Source organism: Nerophis ophidion, linkage group LG19 (assembly GCF_033978795.1).
Source record: "Nerophis ophidion isolate RoL-2023_Sa linkage group LG19, RoL_Noph_v1.0, whole genome shotgun sequence".
NCBI classification, from domain to species: Eukaryota; Metazoa; Chordata; class Actinopteri; order Syngnathiformes; family Syngnathidae; genus Nerophis; species Nerophis ophidion.
Window position 1 is genome coordinate 4,832,783 of NC_084629.1, and position 27,420 is coordinate 4,860,202.

The 27,420-nt window shown below is 42.8% G+C and overlaps 1 protein-coding gene across 4 annotated transcripts in view; it reads left to right on the forward strand.

The window, feature by feature from the left end:
• LOC133537891 (protein TANC1-like) overlaps positions 1-27,420 on the forward strand; it is a 389,287-nt gene that overhangs the window by 306,610 nt on the left and 55,257 nt on the right. For all 4 annotated transcript variants that reach the window (XM_061879022.1, XM_061879023.1, XM_061879025.1 and 1 more), the window contains 6 exons: positions 4,754-5,361; positions 5,915-6,023; positions 8,961-9,083; positions 16,999-17,235; positions 20,103-20,288; positions 23,987-24,065. In XM_061879022.1, the coding sequence (XP_061735006.1) occupies positions 4,754-5,361; positions 5,915-6,023; positions 8,961-9,083; positions 16,999-17,235; positions 20,103-20,288; positions 23,987-24,065 (1,342 nt within the window). The remainder of the gene's footprint in view (positions 1-4,753; positions 5,362-5,914; positions 6,024-8,960; positions 9,084-16,998; positions 17,236-20,102; positions 20,289-23,986; positions 24,066-27,420) is intronic.

A 27,420-nucleotide genomic window follows, 5' to 3' on the forward strand; every position in this document is an offset into this window, starting at 1 on the left:
TAAAAACTTGTTGAAAAATAAACATGTGATTCAATTATGAATAAAGATTTCTACACATAGAAGTAATCATCAACTTAAAGTGCCGTATTTTTGGGGATTTTAATAGAGATCCATCAGGATTCATGAACTTAATTCTAGACATTTCTTCACAAAAAAACATCGATATCTATGGAACATGTCCACAAAAAAGTTTATGAACTTAAATGAATATTTTGTTGAAGTATTATTCAATAAATATATTTATAAAGGATTTTTTTTTTGTCATGAAACAGGGAAGTTTTTTGTGTTGGTGCACTAATTGTAAGTGTATCTTGTGTTTTTTTTATGTTGATTTAATAAATAAAAATAATACAAAATTGCGGCCCGGTTCCAATCGAGTGGTTGCGGACCACTGATATTCAGTATCGTAAGCATGGATGATCCATTTCTACTATCTTTCCGCTGTTCAATTTGCAACAAAAGCAGCAAATTCTGTGGATTATGACTCATATTTTTGATTGAGTCCTACAAGGGTATCTGTTGACACATATGTGTGTGTGCGTTAGAGATGCCCGGTTTGCGGTCTCATCCGTTTGAGTCACGGATGCAAAGGATTCTGGGTATTTGTCGCGTTGCCTTTATGTTGCGTTACTGTGAGGATGTTCTCACGAAATGTGTTTGTCATTCTTGTTTGGTGTGGCTTCACAGTGTGGCGCATATTAGTAAGAGTGTTAAAATTGTTTATATCACAACCATCAGTGTACTCTGTGTCACCCGGTATGCCTTTCAATCTTGTACGTGTGATTGCGGAAGCTGCACACAACATGTTGCCGGACTGACAATCGGTTTGTACAAGTTGTTGAAGGTGTCAAAGGCAATGGTTTCACGGCAAGAAATCTGCGTTCAAAAGACTCCGGCTTATTAGTGATTCCTAGAGCTCAAAAAAAGTCTGCGGGCTATAGAGCGTTTTCCGTTCGGGCTCCAGTACTCTGGAATGCCCTCCCGGTAACAGTTCGAGATGCTACCTCAGTAGAAGCATTTAAGTCTCATCTTAAAACTCATCTGTATACTCTAGCCTTTAAATAGACCTCCTTTTAGACCAGTTGATCTGCCGCTTCTTTTCTTTCTCCTATGTCCCCCCCTCCCTTGTGGAGGGGGTCCGGTCCGATGACCATGGATGAAGTACTGACTGTCCAGAGTCGAGACCCAGGATGGACCGCTCGCCTGTATCGGTTGGGGACATCTCTACGCTGCTGATCCGCTTGAGATGGTTTCCTGTGGACGGGACTCTCACTGCTGTCTTGGAGCCACTATGGATTGAACTTTCACAGTATCATGTTAGACCCGCTCGACATCCATTGCTTTCGGTCCCCTAGAGGGGGGGGGTTGCCCACATCTGAGGTCCTCTCCAAGGTTTCTCATAGTCAGCATTGTCGCTGGCGTCCCACTGAATGTGAATTCTCCCTGCCCACTGGGTGTGAGTTTTCCTTGCCCTTTTGTGGGTTCTTCCGAGGATGTTGTAGTCGTAATGATTTGTGCAGTCCTTTGAGACATTTGTGATTTGGGGCTATATAAATAAACATTGATTGATTGATTGAACATGCCCTTATTCTTGTCACCAGGATGAACACCATTGGATATTTGCGAGAACGTTAGCGTGTCCCATTGTCTTCTTTACTCTGTAAAACGGGTTTAAATAGCTCTTTGAGTGGTAAAGGTGGCCGATGTATTTCAACAGGGGGGTGGCGGGCGGTTGCGGTTCTGATAAAATGTTGGTTCGGGTGGACGGCGGGTGGATGACAACTTCGGTGATGCGGTTGCGGATGACATAATTGCCTATCCGCGCATCTCTAGTGTCCGTGGTCACATGTGCGTTATAAGAGAAGCATTATCTCACTGAGAAATGTTACTCCAGCCTCAGACGGACAGAGGATAGGAGGACTAAGCTGCATTGATTTCTCCAACCCCCAGGACATAAATTGAAATGTGCACGCCGGATCGGACCTCTGCTTGTCTTCGCGATACCATTCCATCCATCCTCTCTCCCCTCATACTCGTTTGTCCTGTCGTTTTTTTTTCTTCTCGACTCTTATCAACATTTCGGACAGTCGTGTTCGGCTGCAACAGCCTGAAGGCTCGATATGATTGCTCGCCCGCCTCTCAAAGATGCTTCTCTGATATTGCACACACCCAAGTCAGGATTTTTTATCAAAGCCTTAGGTGCTTTTCTGCTCTTTTTATGCTTGGCCATGCATAATGTAACTGAATTATCGTAATTTTCGGATTATAGGTCGCTCCGGAGTATACGTCACACCGGCCGAAAATGCATAATAAAGAAGGAAAAAAAACATATACCGTATTTCCTTGAATAACCGGGTCAAAATTGCTCCCCAAATTTATTAGCGCATGCTTACTTTTACCGCCGGGTAAAATTCCTGACGTCACGAGTGACGCTTCCCCTGTCGTCATTTTCAAAACGGCGGAGGAGTTTATTTTTGCTTTCACTATGTGTAAACCAGGGGTCTCGTTCCACAGCCATACAGATCACACTGATGGTTGTGATATAAAACAACTTTAACACTCTTACTAATATGCGCCACACTCTGTGAACCCACACCAAACAAGAATAACAAACACATTTCTGGAGAACATTGGCTCTGTAACACATTATAAACGCAACATGAGAATTACCCAGAATTCCAATGCATCCATGACTCTTGGCTATATTATACACCCCGCTAGCACCAAACCAACCCCCCCCCCCCCCTCCGTGGGCGGGGTTGGGGGCGCGTGTATAATATAGCCAAGAGTCATGGATGTATTGGAATTCTGGGTAATTCTTATGTTGCGTTTAGAATGTGTTACGGAGCCAATGTTTTCCAAAAATGTGTTTGGTGTGGGTTCACAGAGTGTGGCGCATATTAGTAAGAGTGTTACAGTTGTTTATATCACAACCATCAGTGTAAAAGGTATGGCTGTTGACCAAGTATGCATTGCTATCTTGTATGAGAAGCAGCGATATGCATGCGTCCGACCCGCAGAAGAATTTTTTTATTTTTTTTATTTTTATTTTTTTATATCACACTCAATTTTTTACTGCATGCCATTGTTAAGCACAGGGGTGAGAAGAGGTTTTAAAATTATTAGCGCCTGCTTACTTTTACCGCATGCCTTGAATAAGCGCAGGAGTGAGAAGAGGTTTTAAATTAATTAGCGCCCCGGTGGCTATTCAAGGAAATACGGTATACGTCGCACTGGAGTATAAGTCGCATTTTGGGGGGGAATTTATTTGATAAAATCCAACACCAAGAATAGACATTTGAAAGGCAATTTAAAATAAATAAAGAATAGTGAACAACAGGCTGAATAAGTGTACGTTATATGACACATAAATAACCAATTGAGAACGTTCCTGGTATGTTAACTTAACATCCATCCATCCATCCATCATCTTCCGCTTATCCGAGGTCGGGTCGCGGGGGCAACAGCCTAAGCAGGGAAACCCAGACTTCCCTCTCTCCAGCCACTTCGTCTAGCTCTTCCCGGGGGATCCCGAGGCGTGTCCTGGGTCTTCCCCGTGGCCTCCTACCGGTTGGACGTGCCCTAAACACCTCCCTAGGGAGGCGTTCGGGTGGCATCCTGACCAGATGCCCGAACCACCTCATCTGGCTCCTCTCCATGTGGAGGAGCAGCGGCTTTACTTTGAGTTCCTCCCGGATGGCAGAGCTTCTCACCCTATCTCTAAGGGAGAGCAGGAAACTCATTTGGGCCGCTTGTACCCGTGATCTTATCCTTTCGGTCATGACCCAAAGCTCATGACCATAGGTGAGGATGGGAACGTAGATCGACCGGTAAATTGAGAGCTTTGCCTTCCGGCTCAGCTCCTTCTTCACCACAACGGACCGGTACAACGTCCGCATTACTGAAGACGCCGCACCGATCCGCCTGTCGATCTCACGATCCACTCTTCCCCCACTCGTGAACAAGACTCCTAGGTACTTGAACTCCTCCACTTGGGGCAGGGTTTCCTCCCCAACACGGAGATGGCACTCCACCCTTTTCCGGGAGAGAACCATGGACTCGGACTTGGAGGTGCTGATTCTCATTCCGGTCGCTTCACACTCGGCTGCGAACCGATCCAGCGAGAGCTGAAGATCCCGGTCAGATGAAGCCATCAGGACCACATCATCTGCAAAAAGCAGAGACCTAATCCTGCGGCCACCAAACCGGAACCCCTCAACGCCTTGACTGCGCCTAGAAATTCTGTCCATAAAAGTTATGAACAGAATCGGTGACAAAGGACAGCCTTGGCGGAGTCCAACCCTCACTGGAAATGTGTTCGATTTACTGCCAGCAATGCGGACCAAGCTCTGGCACTGATCATACAGGGAGTGGACCGCCACAATAAGACAGTCCGATACCCCATACTCTCTGAGCACTCCCCACAGGACTTCCCGAGGGACACGGTCGAATGCCTTCTCCAAGTCCACTTAACATATTATGGTAATAGTCATTCAAATAACTATAACATATAGAACATCCTAATCGATAAATCTCACCCGATCTCTAAGGGAGAGCAGGAAACTCATTTGGGCCGCTTGTACCCGTGATCTTATCCTTTCGGTCATGACCCAAAGCTCATGACCATAGGTGAGGATGGGAACGTAGATCGACCGGTAAATTGAGAGCTTTGCCTTCCGGCTCAGCTCCTTTTTCAAATACAGCACCTTTAATCGTATTTGATGTCTTATTGGTTCTTTCATTTGTTCTTTAGGAGATCACCAACCTTCTGCCCTTCACCAAGATCTCCCTGGATGACTTCGCGGACAACAAAGAGATAAGCAATGACCTCAACTCCTATATCCAGTACCGCATTAGCGGCACCAAGGATATCATGAACAACATTAGTCTCAATGGTAAAGCGGATCCGATCACCATTGGAAAACTCAGTAGCCACCTGATCTCCCGCAGTCAGGGCTCCTACCTGTATCTCAAGCTTACCCTGGACCTCTTCGAGAGGGGCCACTTGGTAATCAAGAGTTCCAGCTACAAAGTCGTGCCCGTCTCGCTGGCCGAGCTCTACCAACTGCAGTGCAACATGAAGTTCATGACCAACTCGGCTTTCGAGCGATCGCTGCCCATCCTAAACGTGGCTCTGGCTTCGCTGCACCCCATGACCGACGAGCAGCTGTTCCAAGCCATCAATGCCAGCAACATCCGAGGGGAGCTGCCCTGGGAGGACTTCCAGCAACGTGTGGACTTGCTCTCGGGCTTCCTCATCAGACGTCGCGACAAGACGCGGATGTTCTGCCACCCTTCATTCAGAGAGTGGCTCGTGTGGAGGGCTGATGGAGAGAGTACGGACTTCCTCTGCGACCCGAGGTCAGCTCTTTAGTTTTCATCGATATCACACTCATTTTTTCACAAATGAACGCTCCATGTGTTCGTATCATTAGTTGCTGTAAAGCCAAAATTAATGACAAAGCATGGTGTATTTTAGTAAGCTTGGGTCTGGGTCTGAAAGACTTGGTCATAGCCTATATCAGTTTGGTTTGCTCTTTCCTTTGATCCTCAGCTTTGTTTCTGCGAACGAATTAGATTCCCGGTGGACCGGAATACTGCGCAATTGTAATCATTCATTAAAACAAAACAAAAGGGTTTTCGATTTGGCAGACGATGCGTTCGCAGATAAAAGCTGGTGTTTGTGAATACAGAGAATTAGAAACCAATCAAACTGATCTTCAACCATGCGTGTCCTTTTAATGACACTCCAATAATTAAACCTAGGCCTTTTTCTGCTCTTCCATCCCTCAGTGCATGCTTATGTTTGTTAATGTAGGTCCTAGTCTGGTATTGAACAACATTTCATTCTTTGACGAGCTTACTTTTTTCCTCCTTTTGTACAAATGATTAGCTCTTTTATTGTATTGGACAGGACGGGTCATGCTCTCATTGCATTCATGCTGTCACGTCAAGAAGGGAAACTGAACCGGCAACAGACCATGGAATTAGGACACCACATTCTCAAGGCACACATCTTTAAGGTGCAGTAAACAACTATATGGTCTTTCATTTTTCTCACTGATTTGTGTCTGTTTTAACTAAGGGTGTAACGGTACACAAAAATTTCGGTTCGGTACGTAACTCTGTTTAGAGCAGGGGTGTCAAACTCAAAGACATAGTGGGCCAAAATTTAAAACGGAACACAGCCGCGGGCCAAGGTTGAACAAATTAACCGTTTAATAGGGACCCAAACAAATTTTGCAATAAATATTGAACAAGCAAGGCTTATATAACTTTAGTGACATGCAAAATCCAGTTTCAAATAATAATAATTTAAAAAAAATATCAATGGCATATCAAATAAAATTTAAATAAAAATGTAAAGCCTTTTTTTCTATTTGCAATCTTCTGAGGTAAACATACATTTTTTTCCACAGGCTAATAATACATTTGAAAATAAAATAACAATAATGAATGAACCAAACATTCAAGCCTTGAAGTAGCAAGAGAAAATGCATGAATAAAACGTTAATTATTGGTCAGTTTGCTGGAAATTTCAACGGAAGAGTTAGTGCTGCAAGGGGTTCTGGGTATTTGTTCTGTTGTGTTACGGTGCGGATGTTCACCCGAAATGTGTTTGTCATTCTTGTTTGGTGTGGGTTCACAGTGTGGCGCATATTTGTAACAGTGCTAAAGTTGTTTATACGGCCACCCTCAGTGTGACCTGTATGGCTGTCGAACAAGTATGCATGCATTCACTTTTGTGTGTGTGTGTGTGTGTGTAAAAGCCACAAATATTATGTGACACACTGTTAGTATGGAGGAAAAGCGGACGTGACGACAGGTTGTAGAGAACGCTAAAGGCAGTGCCTTAAATGCACGCCCCCAATATAGTTGTCCAGGTGGAAATCGGTAGAAATTCGGGAGAATGGTTGCCCCGGGAGATTTTCGGGAGGGGCACTGAACTTCGGGAGTCTACCGGGAAAATTAGGAGGGTTGGCAAGTATGAGTATTAGCGGTGAATGTGGTGTTACAGCGGCACCAACGCTGTATAACACCGGCGGGCCAGCTCTAATACTAAATTGATATTGCCTCAAGGGCCAAATTAAATTACACGGCGGGCCAGATTTGGCCCGCGGGCCAGAGTTTGGCACCCATGGTTTAGAGGTTCATTTTCAGTACAGTAAGAAAACAACCAAATATACATTTTTTCATTATTTATTTACCAAATTTGCAAAATCTTCCACCAAAAAATGTGAAGTAATGGGAACCTTGGATAGGTCAATAATTCATAATAACATTGCAGTATGGTAGAGTGGCCGTGCCAGCAACTTGAGGGTTGCAGGTTCAATCCCCGCTTCTGCCATCCTAGTCACTGTTGATGTGTCCTTGGGCAAGACACTTTACCCACCTGCTCCCAGCGCCACCCACACTGGTTTAAATGTAACTTAGATATTGGCTTTCACTATGTAAAGCGCTTTGAGTCACTAGAGAAAAGCGCTATATAAATATAATTCACTTCATGTCACATTTCGATTCAATATTATAGATCCATCCATCCATCCATCTTCTTCCGCTTATCCGAGGTCGGGTCGCGGGGGCAGCAGCCCAAGCAGGGAAGCCCAGACTTCCCTCTCCCCAGCCACTTCGTCTAGCTCTTCCCGGGGGATCCCGAGGCGTTCCCAGGCCAGCCGGGAGACATAGTCTTCCCAACGTGTCCTGGGTCTTCCCCGTGGCCTCCTACCGGTTGGACGTGCCCTAAACACCTCCCTAGGGAGGCGTTCGGGTGGCATCCTGACCAGATGCCCGAACCACCTCATCTGGCTCCTCTCCATGTGAAGGAGCAGCGGCTTTACTTTGAGTTCCTCCCGGATGGCAGAGCTTCTCACCCTATCTCTAAGGGAGAGACCTGTTAACTCATTTCGGGACGCTTGTACCCGTGATCTTATCCTTTCGGTCATGACCCAAAGCTCATGACCATAGGTGAGGATGGGAACGTAGATCGACCGGTAAATTGAGAGCTTTGCCTTCCGGCTCAGCTCCTTCTTCACCACAACGGATCGGTACAACGTCCGCATTACTGAAGACGCCGCACCGATCCGCCTGTCGATCTCACGATCCACTCTTCCCTCACTCGTGAACAAGACTCCTAGGTACTTGATCCCTGGGGGAAATTCAGCGCCACAGTTCGCTCACAATAGACAAAAATAAAAATAAATCCCACAGTCAGACTTAGTAGGACACGGGGGTTAAAAAGGTGTGGAGAGAAAAAAACAAACACATTAAGTCCTTGAAACAGAAAAACTTGCTCAGACTGCAGACTATATCACCGATCATCACGAGTCACTCATAGTGCAAATAAAGTGCACTGCCAACACTCCGCCTCCCACAGCTTTGGCAATTATCAGTTATTGTCAATCCATTAATGCAAAAAGCTTCATTTCAAACTTTTATGTTACGGTACCGAGGGGAAGAAGACAGCACAGAATGCAGGGACATAGTTTTAGCTCGATTTATTAATATTTACAAAGGTATGGAGTGTCTATTTGGTTGGCCCTGCGATGAGGTGGCGACTTGTCCGGGGTGTACCCCGCCTTCTGCTTGATTGTAGCTGAGATAGGCGCCAGCTCAGATTTATCCGAGAGCCAGATGGAGTCATCAAAAGGGCCACATCTGGTCCCCTACCCCTGATCTATACGTTTGATGACTTTGTAAATCTTCGTAAGACAGCATCGAGATAGATTAGTTTTCCTTTGTTTTCTCAAAATCAGCTAGACGTGAGTTACTAGGTTTTGCCTTTGGACGGGAGACCCCCGCACCCGAACCGGGGAAACCCCGTACCGAAATGGTTCGATAAAATACCCGTACCGTTACACCCCTAGTGTTAACTGTGGTCCGTAGCAAAAAAGAGAATGAATAAGTGTTCAACTTTACTTCTGGGTTGTTCATTTTGTTGTTTTTTTATGTGCGTACGACAGGGTCTGAGTAAGAAAACGGGCGTGTCCTCCAGTGTGCTGCAGGCGTTGTGGATCAACTGCAGCGCCGACGGCCTTTCTGCGGCCTTGGCCTCCCTGAGGAACCTTTACACCCCCAACGTGAAGGTGAGCGCTCAATATGGGTGAAACATTCAGTGATTTAGAGCAAGCATTTGCTGGCTGTCAAATTTTGACATCGGCAATTTGTAGTAGAACAATGAACTGTGGAGTTTAATTTAAAAAAAATGCCATCAGGCCCTTTTAGTCACAGATGCTAGAAGGTTAAACCCTTAGGGCTGCACCCAGTGACTCCACTGACCATGGCCATGTCCACACCAACACATATGCTTAACATGGCCGGCTCTACGCAGGGGCAAGAGGGGGCAGAGCCCCCTTAAATAAATGTTTTGCCCCCTCAAATCAAAATTTGAGAAAGCAAATTTGAATAAACTCACAAAATTACTACATTACAAGTTGACAAAATGATCTGCACTGGCGGAAAAATCCGCCGAAAAAGGGACACACACGATATAGTAGTGTCGGCTTCCCTCCGCTGTGAGTGTATTCAACATTCCACAGGCTGCGCAGCACCCACACACCCGCACTCAGCCCTCAGTAAAAATCCAATCACTGTTGCAGTATGAAAGTAAAAGAAAAGGAAAAGTTGTCTACATTTATCATATATTTGTTAGGATGGGTGTCTTTGTGTAGTCTTATCCGACATAAACATGTTTATCGTCGCGGACTTTCGTTTCTACGGAGTTAATTTTTTTTTTTTTTTTTTTTTTTTACAACTTGACGAGAGCAGTGACAAGCTACAAGTCATTTATGATGTCGTTAATGACGGTAAAAATGAAACATAAGGTATATATCCTGCTTAGCAGTCCTCCTCTGCTGTCCTCTGTTCAGAGCGGAGTCCCTAGCAACGGCCCGTTTTACTTAGCAACGGTCTGGCAATCGACTGCTGGAATTCTTTTTCTGTTGTTTTTCTTGTAATTCTACATAGTCAACCTTTAATGTTTCAATCTACATTTTGTAATAAACAAATGATAAGTTTCATTTGATACGACCAAGACACCTAAAAACAAAAACACTGCCGTTTTCATCAATTTACAAGCAAGTGGGCAACATACACACATTGGAGAGAATGAATTTTGTGCCCATGTTCTGTTAATGACGGTAAAAATGAAACATAAGGTATATATCCTGCTTAGCAGTCCTCCTCTGCTGTCCTCTGTTCAGAGCGGAGTCCCTAGCAACGGCCCGTTTTACTTAGCAACGGTCTGGCAATCGACTGCTGGAATTCTTTTTCTGTTGTTTTTCTTGTAATTCTACATAGTCAACCTTTAATGTTTCAATCTACATTTTGTAATAAACAAATTATAAGTTTCATTTGATTGGACCAAGACACCTAAAAACAAAAACACAGCCGTTTTCATCAATTTACAATTAAGTGGGCAACACACATACATTGGAGTGAATGAATTTTGTGCCCATGTTTTGTTTTATAAATTAGTTTGAGATTCTTTTTTATTATTCATCAGACTACCTTTCAGTTTTGTAAATATTGACTGTAGTGTGTGAAGTCCTACTTTGGGTCAAAATGTACTTGAGAGTTAGGCCATCCAGTTAGGATAAATGTTATGTTGTTGGTTGATAAAATCTGGATGAAGGATGTTTTATTTTATTTTATTCATTTATTTTTCAGTTCCCCCCCCTGAGGGATTGCCACCTTATTGTGGTCAGGGGGTTTGCGTGCCTCAGTGACCGTAAGAGCTATACCAGCAGGAGCTTAGTTTTCAGGTGGGACACCCAAGTTGGACAGGTTTGAAGGTAGAGGCCTGACAAAATGCAATCCACTAGTCCAGGTTGGGGTTGGACACATAGCTAAAGACCCATTTCAATGAAGAAAGCATCGTTACTATAAGCACAAAAAAAAAAGTGCTGGAGCATGATGTGTACACATGATGCCCCCTTCACATTTCTGACTGCCCCCTCATATAAGCATGCCTAGAACCGCCCCTGATGCTTAATAAACGCATACCGTTTTTTTCGGATTATACGTCGCTCCGGAGTATACGTCGCGCCGGCCGAAAATGCGTAATAAAGAAGGAAAAAAAACATATAAGTCGCACTGGAGAATAAGTCGCATTTTTAGGGGAAATTTATTTGATAAAACCCAACCCCAAGAATAGACATTTGAAAGGCAATTTAGAATTAAAGCTGTAAGCAGCGTTGGTCGGGTCCGCCTTTGGCTGCTGCCCCCGCCACTCAAGCCCTGGTCTAAGTCAGACCTACATAGAGGATTTTGTTTCATGTCTGTATGACATTCCTAACAGAAGTTACAAGCAGTTTTGTTTGGGATTTTCCTAGGGGGCATTAGAGCGCAATTTTTATTTTTGGGGTTTGGTTTTTTTTATTGGATTGCAATTTTTGCCAGTCCTGATGTGTGTGTAAAATTGGGTGAGTTTTGAAGCATGTTAAGGAGATCAAATTACAGATCTGCGTTTCTGGATGTTGTTGATAAATGGCTTTCGCTTGGCATAGTAGAGCTTTAACTTGCACTTTGAACCAAAAGTTGCCAACTTTATCGCGTTTTTTGTTTCTTCTAGTCCTTCACTCTCACTTTCCTCATCCACAAATCTTTCATCCTTGCTCAAATTAAAGGGGAAATTGTCTTTTTCTCGGTCCGAATAGCTCTAGCTGCTGGTGGCCATGATTTTAAACAATGTCGAGGATGTGAGGAGCCCTCACACGGGTGACGTCATCGTCTGCTACTTCCGGTAAAGGCAGGGCTTTTTTATTAGCGACCAAAAGTTACGAACTTTATCGTGGATGTTCTCTACTAAATACTTTCAGCAAAAATATGGCAATATCGCGAAATGATCAAGTATGACACATAGAATGGACCTATTATCCTCGTTTAAATAAGAACATCTCATTTCAGTAGGCCTTTAACATTTCAAATCAATTCAGCTGCTCGTGTACTTTTTTTTTTGTTTCGTTTGTATTGCGAGAAGACATTATCCTCTCCAAAAAAGGCCTTTATCGCTTGATTGATGCCTTCTGGCTTGAGGCCACATAACAACCATCATTCTTTCTTCTTTTTTTTTTTTTTTTGTGTCGCTACCAGTATTAGCGTTTCACTTTACGGTCCCATCGGTTTTTGTCATCCTGAATAAATATTTGTGAGTTATTATGCACGAGTGTAACATCACTCACAGTGGAATATTTACATAGTGACCTTGTTCTTTCCTCCGGTACAGTTAATCTTTGGAAATCTATTCAGAGGCAAAAAAAAAAAAAAAAAAATTAACACTATTTCATATTCTGTTGGCGAGCGCTTGTTTGGTTTTTCTGCCTCATTCTTTATTGATTTTCTTCATCCTGCAGAAGAAAAACATCTATCTGGATTTGTGCGCCAGCCTTTACTCTCAGAAGAAGCTTGTGGTCAGACCGAGGCAACGTTTTACTTTGCTTATAGTCGAGTATAGAAATAGCGCTCAAACATATGACATGCTGAGATGTGCCGACTGCTTGACAAATTACTTTGTAACCATGGTAGTAGCTGAAGGTGTTTAAATGTCAAATATGCTGCTGAAGAAGATGGATCACCATAAAGTCCACAGCAGTGCCAATGACACAGAAAAGAAAAGTATCGAAGATGAGATTGAATATTTTTATTTTTTTTGCTGTGTTTGATGGTGCAGGAAAACATGTTCTATCAAGTGTTGATGTGAAACTGGACATATGTCAACCTTTTCATTTTTGGTCAACATTTCCAGTCAATCAGAGGCTTCTCAAAAAAATACAAACCCCGTTTCCGTATGAGTTGGGAAATTGTGTTAGATGTAAATATAAACAGAATACAATGATTTGCAAATCATTTTCAACCCATATTCGGTTGAATATGCTACAAAGACAACATATTTGATGCGAATAATCATTAAGTTTAAAATTTGATGCCAGCAACACGTGACAAAGAAGTTGGGAAAGGTGGCAATAAATACTGATAAAGTTGAGGAATGCTCACCAAACACTTATTTGGAACTTCCTAATTGGGTGCCATGATTGGGTATAAAAACAGCTTCCCAAAAAAATGCTCAGTCTTTCACAAGAAAGGATGGGGCGAGGTACACCCCTTTGTCCACAACTGCGTGAGCAAATAGTCAAACAGTTTAAGAACAACGTTTCTCAAAGTGCAACTGCAAGAAATTTAGGGATTTCAACATCTACGCTCCGTAATATCATCAAAAGGTTCAGAGAATGTGGAGAAATCACTCCACGTAAGCGGCATGGCCGGAAACCAACATTGAATGACCGTGAAATTCGATCCCTCAGACGGCAGTGTATCAAAAACCGACATCAATCTCTAAAGGATATCACCACATGGGCTTAGGAACACTTCAGAAAACCACTGTCACTAAATACAGTTTGTCGCTACATCTGTAAGTGCAAGTTAAAGCTCTACTATGCAAAGCGAAAGCCATTTATCAACAACATCCAGAAACGTCGCCGGCTTCTCTGGGCCCGAGATCATCTAAGATGGACTGATGCAAAGTGGAAAAGTGTTCTGTGGTCTGACGAGTCCACATTTCAAATTGTTTTTGGAAATGTTTGACATCGTGTCATCCGGACCAAAGAGGAGGCGAACCATCCAGACTGTTATCGACGCAAAGTTCAAAAGCCAGCATGTGTGATGGTATGGGGGTGCATTAGTGCCCAAGACATGGGTAACTTACACATCTTTGAAGGCATCATTAATGCTGAAAGGTACATACAGGTTTTGGAACAACATATGCTGCCATCTAAGCGCCGTCTTTCTCATGGACGCCCCTGCTTATTTCAGAAAGACAATGCCAAGCCACATTCAGCACGTGTTGCAACAGAGTGGCTTCGTAAAAAAAGAGTGCGGGTACTTTCCTGGCTCGCCTGCAGTCCGGACCTGTCTCCCATGGAAAATGTGTGGCGCATTATGAAGCGTAAAATACGACAGCGGAGACCCCGGACTGTTGAACATCTGAAGTTCTACATAAAACAAGAATGGGAAAGAATTCCACTTTCAAAGCGTCAACAATTATTTTCCTCGGTTCCCAAACGTTTATTGAGTGTTGTTAAAAGAAAAGGTGATGTAACACAGTGGTGAACATGCCCTTTCCCAACTACTTCGGCACGTGTTGCAGCCATGAAATTCTAAGTTATTATTTGCAAAAATAAAGTTTATGAGTTTAAACATCAAATATCTTGTCTTTGTAGTGCATTCAACTGAATATGGGTTGAAAAGGATTTGCAAATCATTGTATTCCGTTTATATTTACATCTAACACAATTTCCCAACTCATATGGAAACAGGGTTTGTATTACTGCAGTCTTACCTGGACTTACAAGCTCAATTGGTTCCACAGCTGAGGTCGTAACTTAAAACACTGGTATCTGAAAACAGCGCCACCCATAGAAATTAATTGACACCGCCATTTTAACATGTAACATGCCGTTTGAAAAGAAAAACTAGCTTTTGGATTACAACTGTTGTGTGAAAAAGAGTTCAAGAAACTTTATTTTTACATATACCACATACTTGCCAACCTTGAGACCTCCGATTTCGGCAGGTGGGGGCGTGGTCGGGGGTTGGGGGCGTGGTTAAGAGGGGAGGAGTATATTTACAGCTATCCATCCATCCATTTCCTACAGCTTATTCCCTTTTTTATGTCGCGGGGGGCGCTGGTGCCTATCTCAGCTACAATCGGGCGGAATATTTTGCACTGTTAGACATAATAATACATCAGAAACTGAGGACATAGTGCTGTATTTTACTCTTTTATCTTTTTTATTTATTTATTTTTTTTTACCAAAAATGCTTTGCTCTGATTAGGGGGTACTTGAAATTAAAAACTGTTCACAGGGGGTACATCTCTGAAAAAAAGGTTGAGAACCACTCATCTAAAAGCCGTAGATGTTATTGTCACATATGCATGTACAGTAGATGGCAGTATTGTCCTGTTTATGAGTGTCACAACATTGCTGTTTACGGCAGACGAACTGCTTTACGGTAGATCAAAACGCGACTGCTGTTGTTGTGTGTTGTTGCCGCGCTGGGAGGACGTTAATGAAACTGCCTAACAATAAACCCACATAAGAAACTAAGAACTCGCCCTAGATCATTCTACAGTTATAACGTCACTCTGTTTATATTGTGGGAAAGCGGACGTGAAAACGGGTTGTCGACACGTCACTCGGGTCCACATGGAGCTGGAGGGGCGTGGCCTCCAGCTCCGCCTGAATTTCGGGAGATTTTCGGAAGAAAATTCGTCCCGGGAGGTTTTCGGAAGAGGCGCTGAATTCCGGGAGTCTCCCGGAAAATCCGGTAGGGTTGGCAAGTATGATATACCAGCACACATGAATCATCAATCAATCAATTAATCAATTAATGTCAATTTATACAACCCTAAATCACAAGCTGTCTCAAAGGGCTGCACAAGCCACAGCGACGTCCGCGGTTCAGATCCCACAAAAGGGCAAGGAAAAACTCACAACCCAGTGGGATGTCAATGTGAATGACAATGAGAAACCTTGGAAAGGACTGCAGGGCTGGGTGTCTCGTTTAGTAAAAAATGTTTTTTAAGACAGTCTCTCATAACTTTTTTCGCATTCAATCAGACATTATTGTGAGTTTTTGTATTAGTGTTCCTAAAAATCAGATATACCGGCCCCAAGACACCTTTCTTTTTCTCTAAATTTGGCCCCCCGAGTTAAACTAATTGACCAGGCCTGGTTTAAAGTCTCATGCTGGGTTAAAAGCCAGTGAATAAAAATGGGTTTTAAGATTGTCTTAAAAGTAGCCAAAGAAGGGGCCTGTCTCACATAGAGAGGGAGATGGGACCCGCAACAGAGAAGGCTCTGTCCCCTCGAAGCTTGCGCTTTGATTTGGGTACCTCCAGGATCAGCTGATCAGCTGACCTGAGGGACCGGGCGGGGGCATAGAGGTGGAGCAGCTCAGACAGGTAAGGTGGGGCAGGACCAGCCATCCATCCATTTACTACCGCTTGTCCCTTTTGGGGTTGCGGGGGGTTTGCTGGAGCTTTTCTCTGCTGCAATCGGGCGGAAGGCGAGGTATACACTCTGGACAAGTCGGTGGGGCAGGACCACGTAAGGATTTTAAAACGAGTAAAATCGTTTTAAAATGGACTCTAAAAGACACAATCAGCCAGTGGAGGGAGGCTAAAACAGGAGTAATGTGTTCACTTTTTTTTGTTAGTTAAAAGTCAATCAATCAATCAATCAATCAATGTTTATTTATATAGCCCCAAATCACAAATGTCTCAAAGGACTGCACAAATCATTACGACTACAACATCCTCGGAAGAACCCACAAAAGGGCAAGGAAAACTCACACCCAGTGGGCAGGGAGAATTCACATTCAGTGGGACGCCAGTGACAATGCTGACTATGAGAGACCTTGGAGAGGACCTCAGATGTGGGCAACCCCCCCCCCCTCTAGGGGACCGAAAGCAATGGATGTCGAGCGGGTCTAACATGATACTGTGAAAGTTCAATCCACAGTGGCTCCAAGACAGCAGTGAGAGTCCCGTCCACAGGAAACCATCTCAAGCGGATCAGCAGCGTAGAGATGTCCCCAACCGATACAGGCGAGCGGTCCATCCTGGGTCCCGACGAGCGGTCCATCCTGGGTCTCGACTCTGGACAGTCAGTACTTCATCCATGGTCATCGGACCGGACCCCCTCCACAAGGGAGGGGGGGACATAGGAGAAAGAAAAGAAGCGGCAGATCAACTGGTCTAAAAAGGAGGTCTATTTAAAGGCTAGAGTATACAGATGAGTTTTAAGATGAGACTTAAGTCAAATATATAGGTATAATAGAATAGTGAGTGAGTGAGTGAGGCCCAATGGTTAATTTGGTTTGTATGTATGTCTTTATAAGGTATATTTTTAATTGTCGTCCAACGTATTCATGCTGGCTTTGAGCGTTTTTGTTACATCGTATCCATCTTTTTACCTGTTGCCGTCTGCATATCTCAACCAGGTGAGCCGTCTGCTTATGCTGGGTGGAGCCAACGTCAATTACCGCACCGAGGTGCTGAACAACGCACCGGTGGTTTGCGTGCAGTGTCACCTCGGCCACCAGGAGATCACTTCCTTGCTGATGGAGTTTGGCGCCAGTGTTGAGGTGGTGTCGGAAAACGGCATGAGCCCCCTGTGTTATTCGGCGGCTGCGGGACACCTGGGCCTCGTCATGATGCTGTGCCAGCGGGGGGCCAAGGTGAACGAAGAGTTTGTCGCTAATACAGCTGTTTGATGCAACTTGGTTCGATGGTACTGCAAAACTACAACCACGATAATACAAATATTGGTACATTTGTACCTGCATTAATAAAGGCTTAGTGGCCACATGCGTGGGCAGCATCTTGTAGCTCTTATTTCCAAAATTGTGTACACTTCTGAATTGGGGTCTTTTGGCCACTTATGTGGACACCTATACTGTTATCTGGTGGTGTCAGAAGAGTATAACGTACAATGGAATTTGGAAAAAAAAAAGTGTAAAAATAAGAAATAGCATGTCACTAAACATGAAGTACACATTTGTGTACTTATGGACTAAGTACATCATATCAATTTTTTTTTTTCTTCTAATTAGGGTCGAATAAGCCCAAATAGCAAAGAGAGATAAATAAAAAAGCATGTAAACAAAGAGCTTGGACCTTAGGAGGTTATGACCTGTACGGTTTTAGATTGATGTACAAATTGAGGGATCACTTTTCGTCATTATTGTCTGCATTAGGCCCGTGTGATTCAAGACTGAAACCTAACTTTGCGCTGTTGTGTGAGGCCTTTGGCTCATTACCACACGTTGCAGGACTGGAGTGCAACAGTATTGCGAATCAATTTGATACAACCCTTAGATAAGTGCAGGAATATATTGTACATACAAATACACATATACTCACTTACACACCATTATTCATATATACATACATAGGTACCTACGCTCCCACATACATACACAAACACAGTACATACCTACATACTCAAAGTTCGTTCATCCGCACACACATTCACAGTACAAACATACATGTACACATACATTCATATACACATACATGTACATATACATTCACAGTACAAACATACATATACACATACATGTACATATGCATTCGCTGTACAAACACACATATACACATACATGTACATATGCATTCGCTGTACAAACATACATATACACATACATGTACATATACATTCACTGTACAAACATACATACCCACATACATGTACATATACATTCACTGTACAAACATACATATACACATACATGTACATATACATTCACTGTACAAACATACATACACACATACATGTACATATACATTCACTGTACAAACATACATATCCACATACATGTACATACACATTCACTGTACAAACATACATATACACATACATGTACATATACATTCACTGTTCAAACATACATACACACATACATGTACATATACATTCACTGTACAAACATACATATACACATACATGTACATATACATTCACAGTACAAACATACATAAACACATACATGTACATATGCATTCGCTGTACAAACACACATATACACATACATGTACATATGCATTCGCTGTACAAACATACATATACACATACATGTACATATGCATTCACTGTACAAACATACATATACACATACATGTACATACACATTCACTGTACAAACATACATACACACATACATGTACATATACATTCACTGTACAAACATACATATACACATACATGTACATATACATACATACACTCATGGATATAATCACATTTCATCAAACATATATTAACGTTGTTCCCTTAGGGTAAACTGGGTAACACATTGCACACTGACAAAGCTTAACCAATTGTTACTATAACAATCTACAAGGTTAATATAGGTTGCTTCTCTTTCTTACTATCCATTTTTCTGCATTCTTTCGTATCTACAGTTATTGTTACGTATATGTATTGTTGCATTTGAACAACTGTATGGTTGATAATAGAGGTAAACTATTAGTATTGTTAATTATCAATAGTGCTATTTCTATTGGTATTTTTATTGCTCCATTTGTAGTGTAATAATGCTCATTGTTTACTTCACTAACTGCTTCTTTGCTATCACTTTTACCATCATATTTGTACATATCCTATTTGCTGATGTCGCTCTATTGTTGTTGTTATTGTTCAATCAATCAATCAATGTTTACTTATATAGCCCTAAATCACTAGTGTCTCAAAGGGCTGCACAAACCACCACGACATCCTCGGTAGGCCCACATAAGGGCAAGGAAAACTCACACCCAGTGGGACGTCGGTGACAATGATGACTATGAGAACCTTGGAGAGGAGGAAAGCAATGGATGTCGAGCGGGTCTAACATGATACTGTGAAAGTTCAATCCACAATGGATCCAACACAGTCGCGAGAGTCCAGTCCAAAGCGGATCCAACACAGCAGCGAGAGTCCCGTTCACAGCGGAGCCAGCAGGAAACCATCCCAAGCGGAGGCGGATCAGCATCGCAGAGATGTCCCCAGCCGATACACAGGCAAGCAGTACATGGCCACCGGATCGGACCGGACCCCCTCCACAAGGGAGAGTGGGACATAGAAGAAAAAGAAAAGAAACGGCAGATCAACTGGTCTAAAAAGGGAGTCTATTTAAAGGCTAGAGTATACAAATGAGTTTTAAGGTGAGACTTAAATGCTTCTACTGAGGTGGCATCTCGAACTGTTACCGGGAGGGCATTATATTGTTGTTGTTTTTGTCTCTCTGTCTAATCCCCCTCTTGTCCCCACAATTTCCCTCCGTCTTTTTTTTTTTCCTCTTCCTATCCCCTCCTGCTCCGGCCTGGCTGCACCAAATGATAATATAAATACATTTAATAAAATCAAATACAAATAGGGCAACATTTTGTACAGCCGATATGGGCATCTACATCAACTATATGGTTTACCTGAGCAAAAAATAAATAAATAAAATTAAAAATAAGTGCAGGAATACTGGTGGCCAATGTGCACAAATAGCCTCACACGTAAAAAAAAAAAAAATTTAATTGGCACTCCGTTAACAAAACCTTTTGTGTTTGCTAGGTCGACCATGTGGATAAAAGTGGCCAGTGTGCCCTTGTGCACGCTGCTCTCCGAGGACATCCCGAGATTATCCAGTACCTGCTGGAGATGGAATGGAGCGCTGAGGTGCAGCAGGAGGATTGCGCTTTGAAGAGCAAAGCCCTGCAGCAGGCTTTGATAGCGGCGGCCAGCATGGGACACACGCAGGTCTGCCTATAATGCACGTGCACGTATATCATGCACACATACAAACATTAACATCCCATCCATAGAGTGCACTAAAGATACAATCTCAGCTCTTATTGTCCCATGAGAAGGTTTTTTTTGGTGTGGCTTTGCCTTACAAGTAAATACAACATTTCTGTCAACAAAGATTTGATAGTAGGCTATTATAGTCAAAGGGGAACATTATAACCAAACCTATACAAGCGTCAATATATACCTTGATGTTGCAGAAAAAAAGACCATGTATTTTTTCAACCGATTTCCGAACTCTAAATGGGTGAATTTTAGCAAATTAAACGCCTTTCTGTTTATCGGTCTTTTAGCAAGGTAACACACCCGCCATTTTCATTTTCAAAACATTACAAACACCGGGTGTCAGCTGTGTTATTTTCCGTTTTTTCGACTATATTTTGGAACCTTGGAGACATCATGCCTCGTCGGTTTAACAACACTAACAGGGAGGGATTCAAGTTGCACCACTGGCAAGAAATCTGCCACCAGACCCCCATTGAATGTACCAAAGTGTCTTCACATTTGACCGGCAATGCTAAGACAAACATGGCACAGAGATGTATGGATAACCTGCAGATGCATTTGCAACCATTAAGTCAACAAAATCACAAAGGTGAGTTTTGTTGATGTTGTTGACTTATGTGCTAATCAGACATATTTGGTCGCGGCATGATTGCCAGCTAATTGATGCTAACATGCTACGCTAAACGATGCCTGGATACCCACATTTAATGCGAAACAAACACTTACCAATCGACGGATTTAGGTTGCTCCAGTGTCTAAAGATGCGAAAGTCCTGATCGTTTGGTCCGCACATTTTACCGGCGATGCTAATAAGGCAGCCATGCTATGGGCCACTTCATTTGGTACACCCATGCTATGGCCGAATAGCGTCAATAGCTATTCGCTCAATAGCTTCAGTTTCTTCTTCAATTTTGTTTTCGCTATCTGCCTCCATACTCCGAATATCTGTTTCAATACATGCGTAATCTGTTGAATGGCTTAAACCGCTGAAATCCGAGTCTGAATCCGAGCTAATGTCGCTATATCTTGCTGTGGTAACCGCCATGTTGTTTGTATTGGCAGCACTGTATGACGTCACAGGGAAATGGACAGTCGCATCGCAAATAGCGGATATCAAGAACTTTAAAGCTTTTTTTAGGGATATTCCGGGAGGTGTAAAATTAAAAAAAAAAACTTTGAAAAATAAAACAATCCACTGGGAACTGATTTTTATTGTTTTTAACCCTTTTGAAATTGCGATAATGTTCCCCTTTAATATAGACACTTACATCATGTGTTGCCTTCATTATAACACGTATATAAGGCTTTTCATTTTTTGCGGCTCCAGACAGATTTTTGAAAAATTTTTGGTCCAAAATAGCTATTTCAACTAGTGATGTCCAATATTATCGGCCGATAAATGCTTTAAAATGTAATATCGGAAATTATCGGTATCGTTTTCAAAAATTAAAATGTGTGACTTTTTAAATCGGCGCTGTACGGAGTGGTACACGGATCTAGGGAGAAGTACAGAGCGCCAATAAACCTTAAAGGCACTGTCTTTGATTGTCGGCCCAATCACATAATATAAACGGTTTATCACACGCACAAGCGAATGCAAAGCATACTTGGTCAACAGCCAGACAGGTCACACTTGAGGGTGGCCGTATAAACAACTTTAACACTGTTTCAAATATGCACCACACTGTGAACCCACACCAAACAAGAATGACAAACATTTCGGAAGAACATCCACACCGAAACACAGCATAAACACAACAGAACAAATACCCAGAACCCCTGTCAGAGTTAGTTTGTGACGAACCCCAAGATGCAGAAAAGGAGGCAGGCATTTTGACGGTAAAAATTATTTAATCTTTAAATTGGGGATAGGTTGATTGGCAACACTAAATTGGCCCTAGTGTGTGAATGTTGTCTGTCTATCTGTGTTGACCCTGCGATGAGGTGGTGACTTGTCCAAAGTAGGGATGTCCGGATCCAGGTTTTTGCACTTCCGATCCGATACCGATACTGGCCTATCCGAGCATGTATTAAAGTTTAAAGTTATTTAGCCTACTCAGTTGTCAGATTCATGTTTATAAAGTGAACATTATAAAGTGCAAATAATGCTGTAAACAATATTTAAAAAAGCAAAACACAAACAACCTGAGTGGGATGAAATGTATATAACTCAGCATCAATACTAGCTCTTGAACAAGTGTAAACTTAAAAAAAAAAAAAGTAATATTTACACACTTCTTTCAATTGTTTGCCCCAGTCAGGGGGGGCAAACAATTGAAGTCCGAGCTTAATGGGGAAATTATTTTTAACAAAGACGAGCACTTCTAGATGCTCAGGTGTCAGCCTGCTCCTGTGTTCATCAATGATGAGTGAGGCTGTGCTAAAAAGCCTCTCACTCTCAAGAGTCATTAATATGTCTTACAACTTTACCACCACGCCTGGCTTTATAGTGGCATGTTTTGCACTCCACCTCTTCATCTTTTTTGGTTTTGTAGTGTAAAATAATCCCACACAGCTGACATTTTTACCGGTAACTTTTAATTCACATGGACGTCTTAACGGTTAGAACACAGACCTGTGGATGGACGGCGTGGCGCAGTGGGGGGAGTGGCCGTGCGCAACCCGAGCGTCCCTGGTTCAATTCCCACCTGGTACCAACCTCGTCACGTCCGTTGTGTCCTGAGCAAGACACTTCACCCTTGCTCCTGATGGGTGCTGGTTGGCGCCTTGCATGGCAGCTCCCTCCATCAGTCTGTGAATGTGTGTGTGAATGGGTAAATGTGGAAGTAGTGTCAAAGTGCTTTGAGTACCTTGAAGGTAGAAAAGCGCTATACAAGTACAACCCATTTATTTTATTTATTTATGTGTTGAAGGTGTGCTGGAAAATGCGGAACGGAATTTAGAGAGCGGCAGAAAAGTGGAATGTATTATTTAAATCGGTGTGTTGGAAAACACGGACCTGGGTCTGGATCGGCATTTTCCCATGCCTTGCCGATACGCATTTTTTGGCAAATATCGGCATCCGAACCAAATATCGGATCGGGACAACCCTAGCCCCAATGCATCTGAGATAGACTCCAGCACCCCCTGCAACCCCAAAAGAGACAAGCGGTAGAAAATGGATGGATGATTAAAAATAAGTTGCTTGTTAGCTGTAAATCACTTACACAAGTGTGGCCGTGACCCCCAACAATGTGTCCGCCCCTCAGCCCCCCTGCAGTAGAGTGGTTGAATAATTGTCCTAATGGTCATCTTTTTGAATTGGCCTCAGTCTGGACCCCCTCTCCAGGGCCCAGGCTTAGACCGATTCTTTTATTTTATTTTAATCCTTTATTTTTTTCTCCCATTCCCCCACCTTGTTTACCTGTATTTCATCTTTTTTGCAAGGGGCGCTGGAAGCCGGCAGACCCGTCAGCGATCCTGTTCTGTCTCCCTGTAATGTTTGTCTGATTTTGAATGGGATTGTGCTGAAAATGTTAATTTTCCTGAAGGAATAAATAAAGTACTATCCATCTGTCAGGCCACCATGTTCTTCCCATGCCCCCCCGTTATTTTTACAGACATATTAGCATTCTGCCCCGGTGTTTTATTTGATCTCTTATGCAGTAAGGCTACCACCATTAATCAAAGTTTCTCCCTGACAGGTTGTGCGGGGATTGTTGGCAGTGAATAATGAGTACGCCGTGCAAATTGATAGCCACGACACTCTGTGGGGAGAGACAGGTATGTTTGCATCGCCTGCTTCATCTCATCACAAGCCAGCGTTTTATCATCCTCTTGCAAGCGAAAGAACTACACCAAAATGTGTGCACATTTTTACAGCGTCTGCCGGGTCTTGTTTGCTGTTCTCTCTGCTAAAAGCATTTGCTGTTGTGGTCATGTGGGTTTCTACTTAGAGGACGGTAAACACGGCATTTCCTCTCGGGGAATGACTCTCCAGTATACCGCCGGATTACTGCTGCGCTGTTTGTTCGGAGGCTTACATCAGTTCGGACATTTTCAAGCGTTGGATTAGATTGGTTTATTTCAAAGGGGACAATGCAATTTTGTGAAAAAAAAACACATGACTACACATGGTTATAAAAAGCCAGAATTAGCCATACTTGCCAGGAGACTCCTGATTTTCATTGCTCCTCCCGAAAATCTCCCACGGCAGTCATTCTCCCAAATTTCTCCCGGTTTCCACCCGGACAAAGATATTAGGGGAGTGCCTTTAGCGTCCTCTACAAGCTGTTGTCACGTCCGCTTTGAGTATGAGTTTATTTGGAACATGCAAGCATACAACATGATACATCACAATTTCCAGTTTCTCTTTTCAACATGTTCGAAAAGGAGTAGGAAGAAGCATCCATCATCCATCCATCCATCATCTTCCGCTTATCCGAGGTCGGGTCGCGGGGGCAACAGCCTAAGCAGGGAAACCCAGACTTCCCTCTCCCCAGCCACTTCGTCTAGCTCTTCCCGGGGGATCCCGAGGCGTTCCCAGGCCAGCCGGGAGACATAGTCTTCCCAACGTGTCCTGGGTCTTCCCCGTGGCCTCCTACCGGTTGGACGTGCCCTAAACACCTCCCTAGGGAGGCGTTCGGGTGGCATCCTGACCAGATGCCCGAACCACCTCATCTGGCTCCTCTCGATGTGAAGGAGCAGCGGCTTTACTTTGAGTTCCTCCCGGATGGCAGAGCTTCTCACCCTATCTCTAAGGGAGAGCAGGAAACTCATTCCGGCTGCTTGTACCCGTGATCTTATCCTTTCGGTCATGACCCAAAGCTCATGACCATAGGTGAGGATGGGAACGTAGATCGACCGGTAAATTGAGAGCTTTGCCTTCCGGCTCAGCTCCTTCTTCACCACAACGGATCGGTACAACGTCCGCATTACTGAAGACGCCGCACCGATCCGCCTGTCGATCTCACGATCCACTCTTCCCTCACTCGTGAACAAGACTCCTAGGTACTTGAACTCCTCCACTTGGGGCAGGGTCTCCTCCCCAACCCGGAGATGGCACTCCACCCTTTTCCGGGCGAGAACCATGGACTCGGACTTGGAGGTGCTGATTCTCATTCCGGTCGCTTCACACTCGGCTGCGAACCGATCCAGCGAGAGCTGAAGATCCCGCTTTGAGTATGAGTTTATTTGGAACATGCAAGGATACAACATAATACATCACAATTTCCAGTTTCTCTTTTCAACATGTTCGAAAAGGAGTAGGAAGAAGCAGAGCTTATTTATTCCTACCCCAGGATTTCCCAAACATTCATTTATTTGTGGCAGCCCGCCACAAAAGAATTACGGCCGCCACAAAGAAAATAAATACATTTATTTTATTTTATTTTTTTTCGGCTTTTGACTCGCTCGACCGCTCATAAAAGCAATGGGACTCTGTCTGTGAATGGAGCTTGTAGTTACATATTATATAAATATGTAAATATTATATAAATATGGACACAAAGTGTTGTAATTATATTCCAACTCCGCGTTCTTCTCGGTCATCGCCGCCGCTTAATTATTTCAGTCATTATTAACATACTGAGATGAAGAATATCTTACTTTCAATAAGTTTGAAAGTGTTTCTCATAATACTTCTTCTTTGTACTTTGTAAGCACTATTAATTTAAACATCCTCTTAAACTGGATCATATCAGTACAATGTTTAACTTCTTTACTTAATCCATTCCATAATTTAATTCCACATTGTGATATGCTAAAAGTTTTAAGTGTTGTACAGGCATACAAATGTTTTAAGTTAGATTTTCCTCTAAGGTTATATTTCTCCTCTTTAGTTGAGAAGAATTGTTGTATATTCTTGGGTAGCTGGTTATAGTTTGATTTGTGTATAATTTTAGTTGTTTGCAAATTCACTATGTCGTGGAATTTCAGTATCTTTGATTCAATAAATAAAGGGTTTGTATGTTCTCTATATCCAACGTTATGTCTTATTCTAACTGATTTTTTTGTAACACTGTTAGTGAATGAAGTGTACTTTTGTAATTATTTCCCCATATTTCTACACAGTAACTCAGATATAGTAACAATAGTGAGCTGTAGAGAATATAAAGTGATTTTTTGTCTAGAACATGGGTGTCAAACTCTGGCCCGCTCTGTAATTTCATTTGGCCCTTGAGGCAATATGAAATTAACATTAGAGCTGGCCCTCCAGTATTATAAAGCCGCTGTAACACCGCATTCACCACTAATACTCATACATTCCAACCCTCCCGATTTTCCCGGACTCCCAAATGTCAGTGCCCCTCCCGAAAATCTCCCGAGGTAACCATTCTCCCGAATTTCTCCCCATTTCTACCCGGACGACAATATTGGGGGCGTGCCTTAAAGGCACTGCCTTTAGCGTCTTCTGCAACCTGTCGTCTCGTCCGCTTTTCCCGCATAGAAAGAGCGTGCCAACCCAGTCACTTTTACACACACATGCACACAAGTGAATGCATCGCATACTTGTTCAACAGCCATATAGGTCACACTGAGGGTGGCCGTATAAACAACTTTAACAAACTTACAAATATGCACCACACTGTGAACCCACACCAAACGAGAATAACAAACACATTTCGGGAGAACATCCGCACCGTAACACAGCATAAACACAACAGAACAAATACCCCGACCCCCTTGCAGCACTAACTTTTCCAGGACGCTACACTTTACACCCCCTAAGCAATAATTAACGTTTTACTCATGCACTGTCTCTTGCTACTTCAAGGCTTGAAAGTTTGATTCATTCATTATTGTTATTTTATTTGAAAATGTATTATTAGCCTGTGGAAAAAATGTATTTTGATATTTACTTCAGAGGGCTGCAAATAGAAAAGAGGCATTCATTTTTTATTTAAATTTTATTTGACATGCAATTGATATTTTTTAATTATTATTATTATTATTTAAAACTCGATTTTACATGTCACTATAAAGTTATATAAGCTTTGCTTGTTCAATATTCAACGCAAAACACTTGTTTGGGTCCTTATTAAAAGGTTCATTTGTTCAACCTTGGCCCGCGGCTTTGTTCCGTTTTAAAATGTTGGCCCACTTTGTATTTGAGTTTGATATCCCTGATCTAGAACAT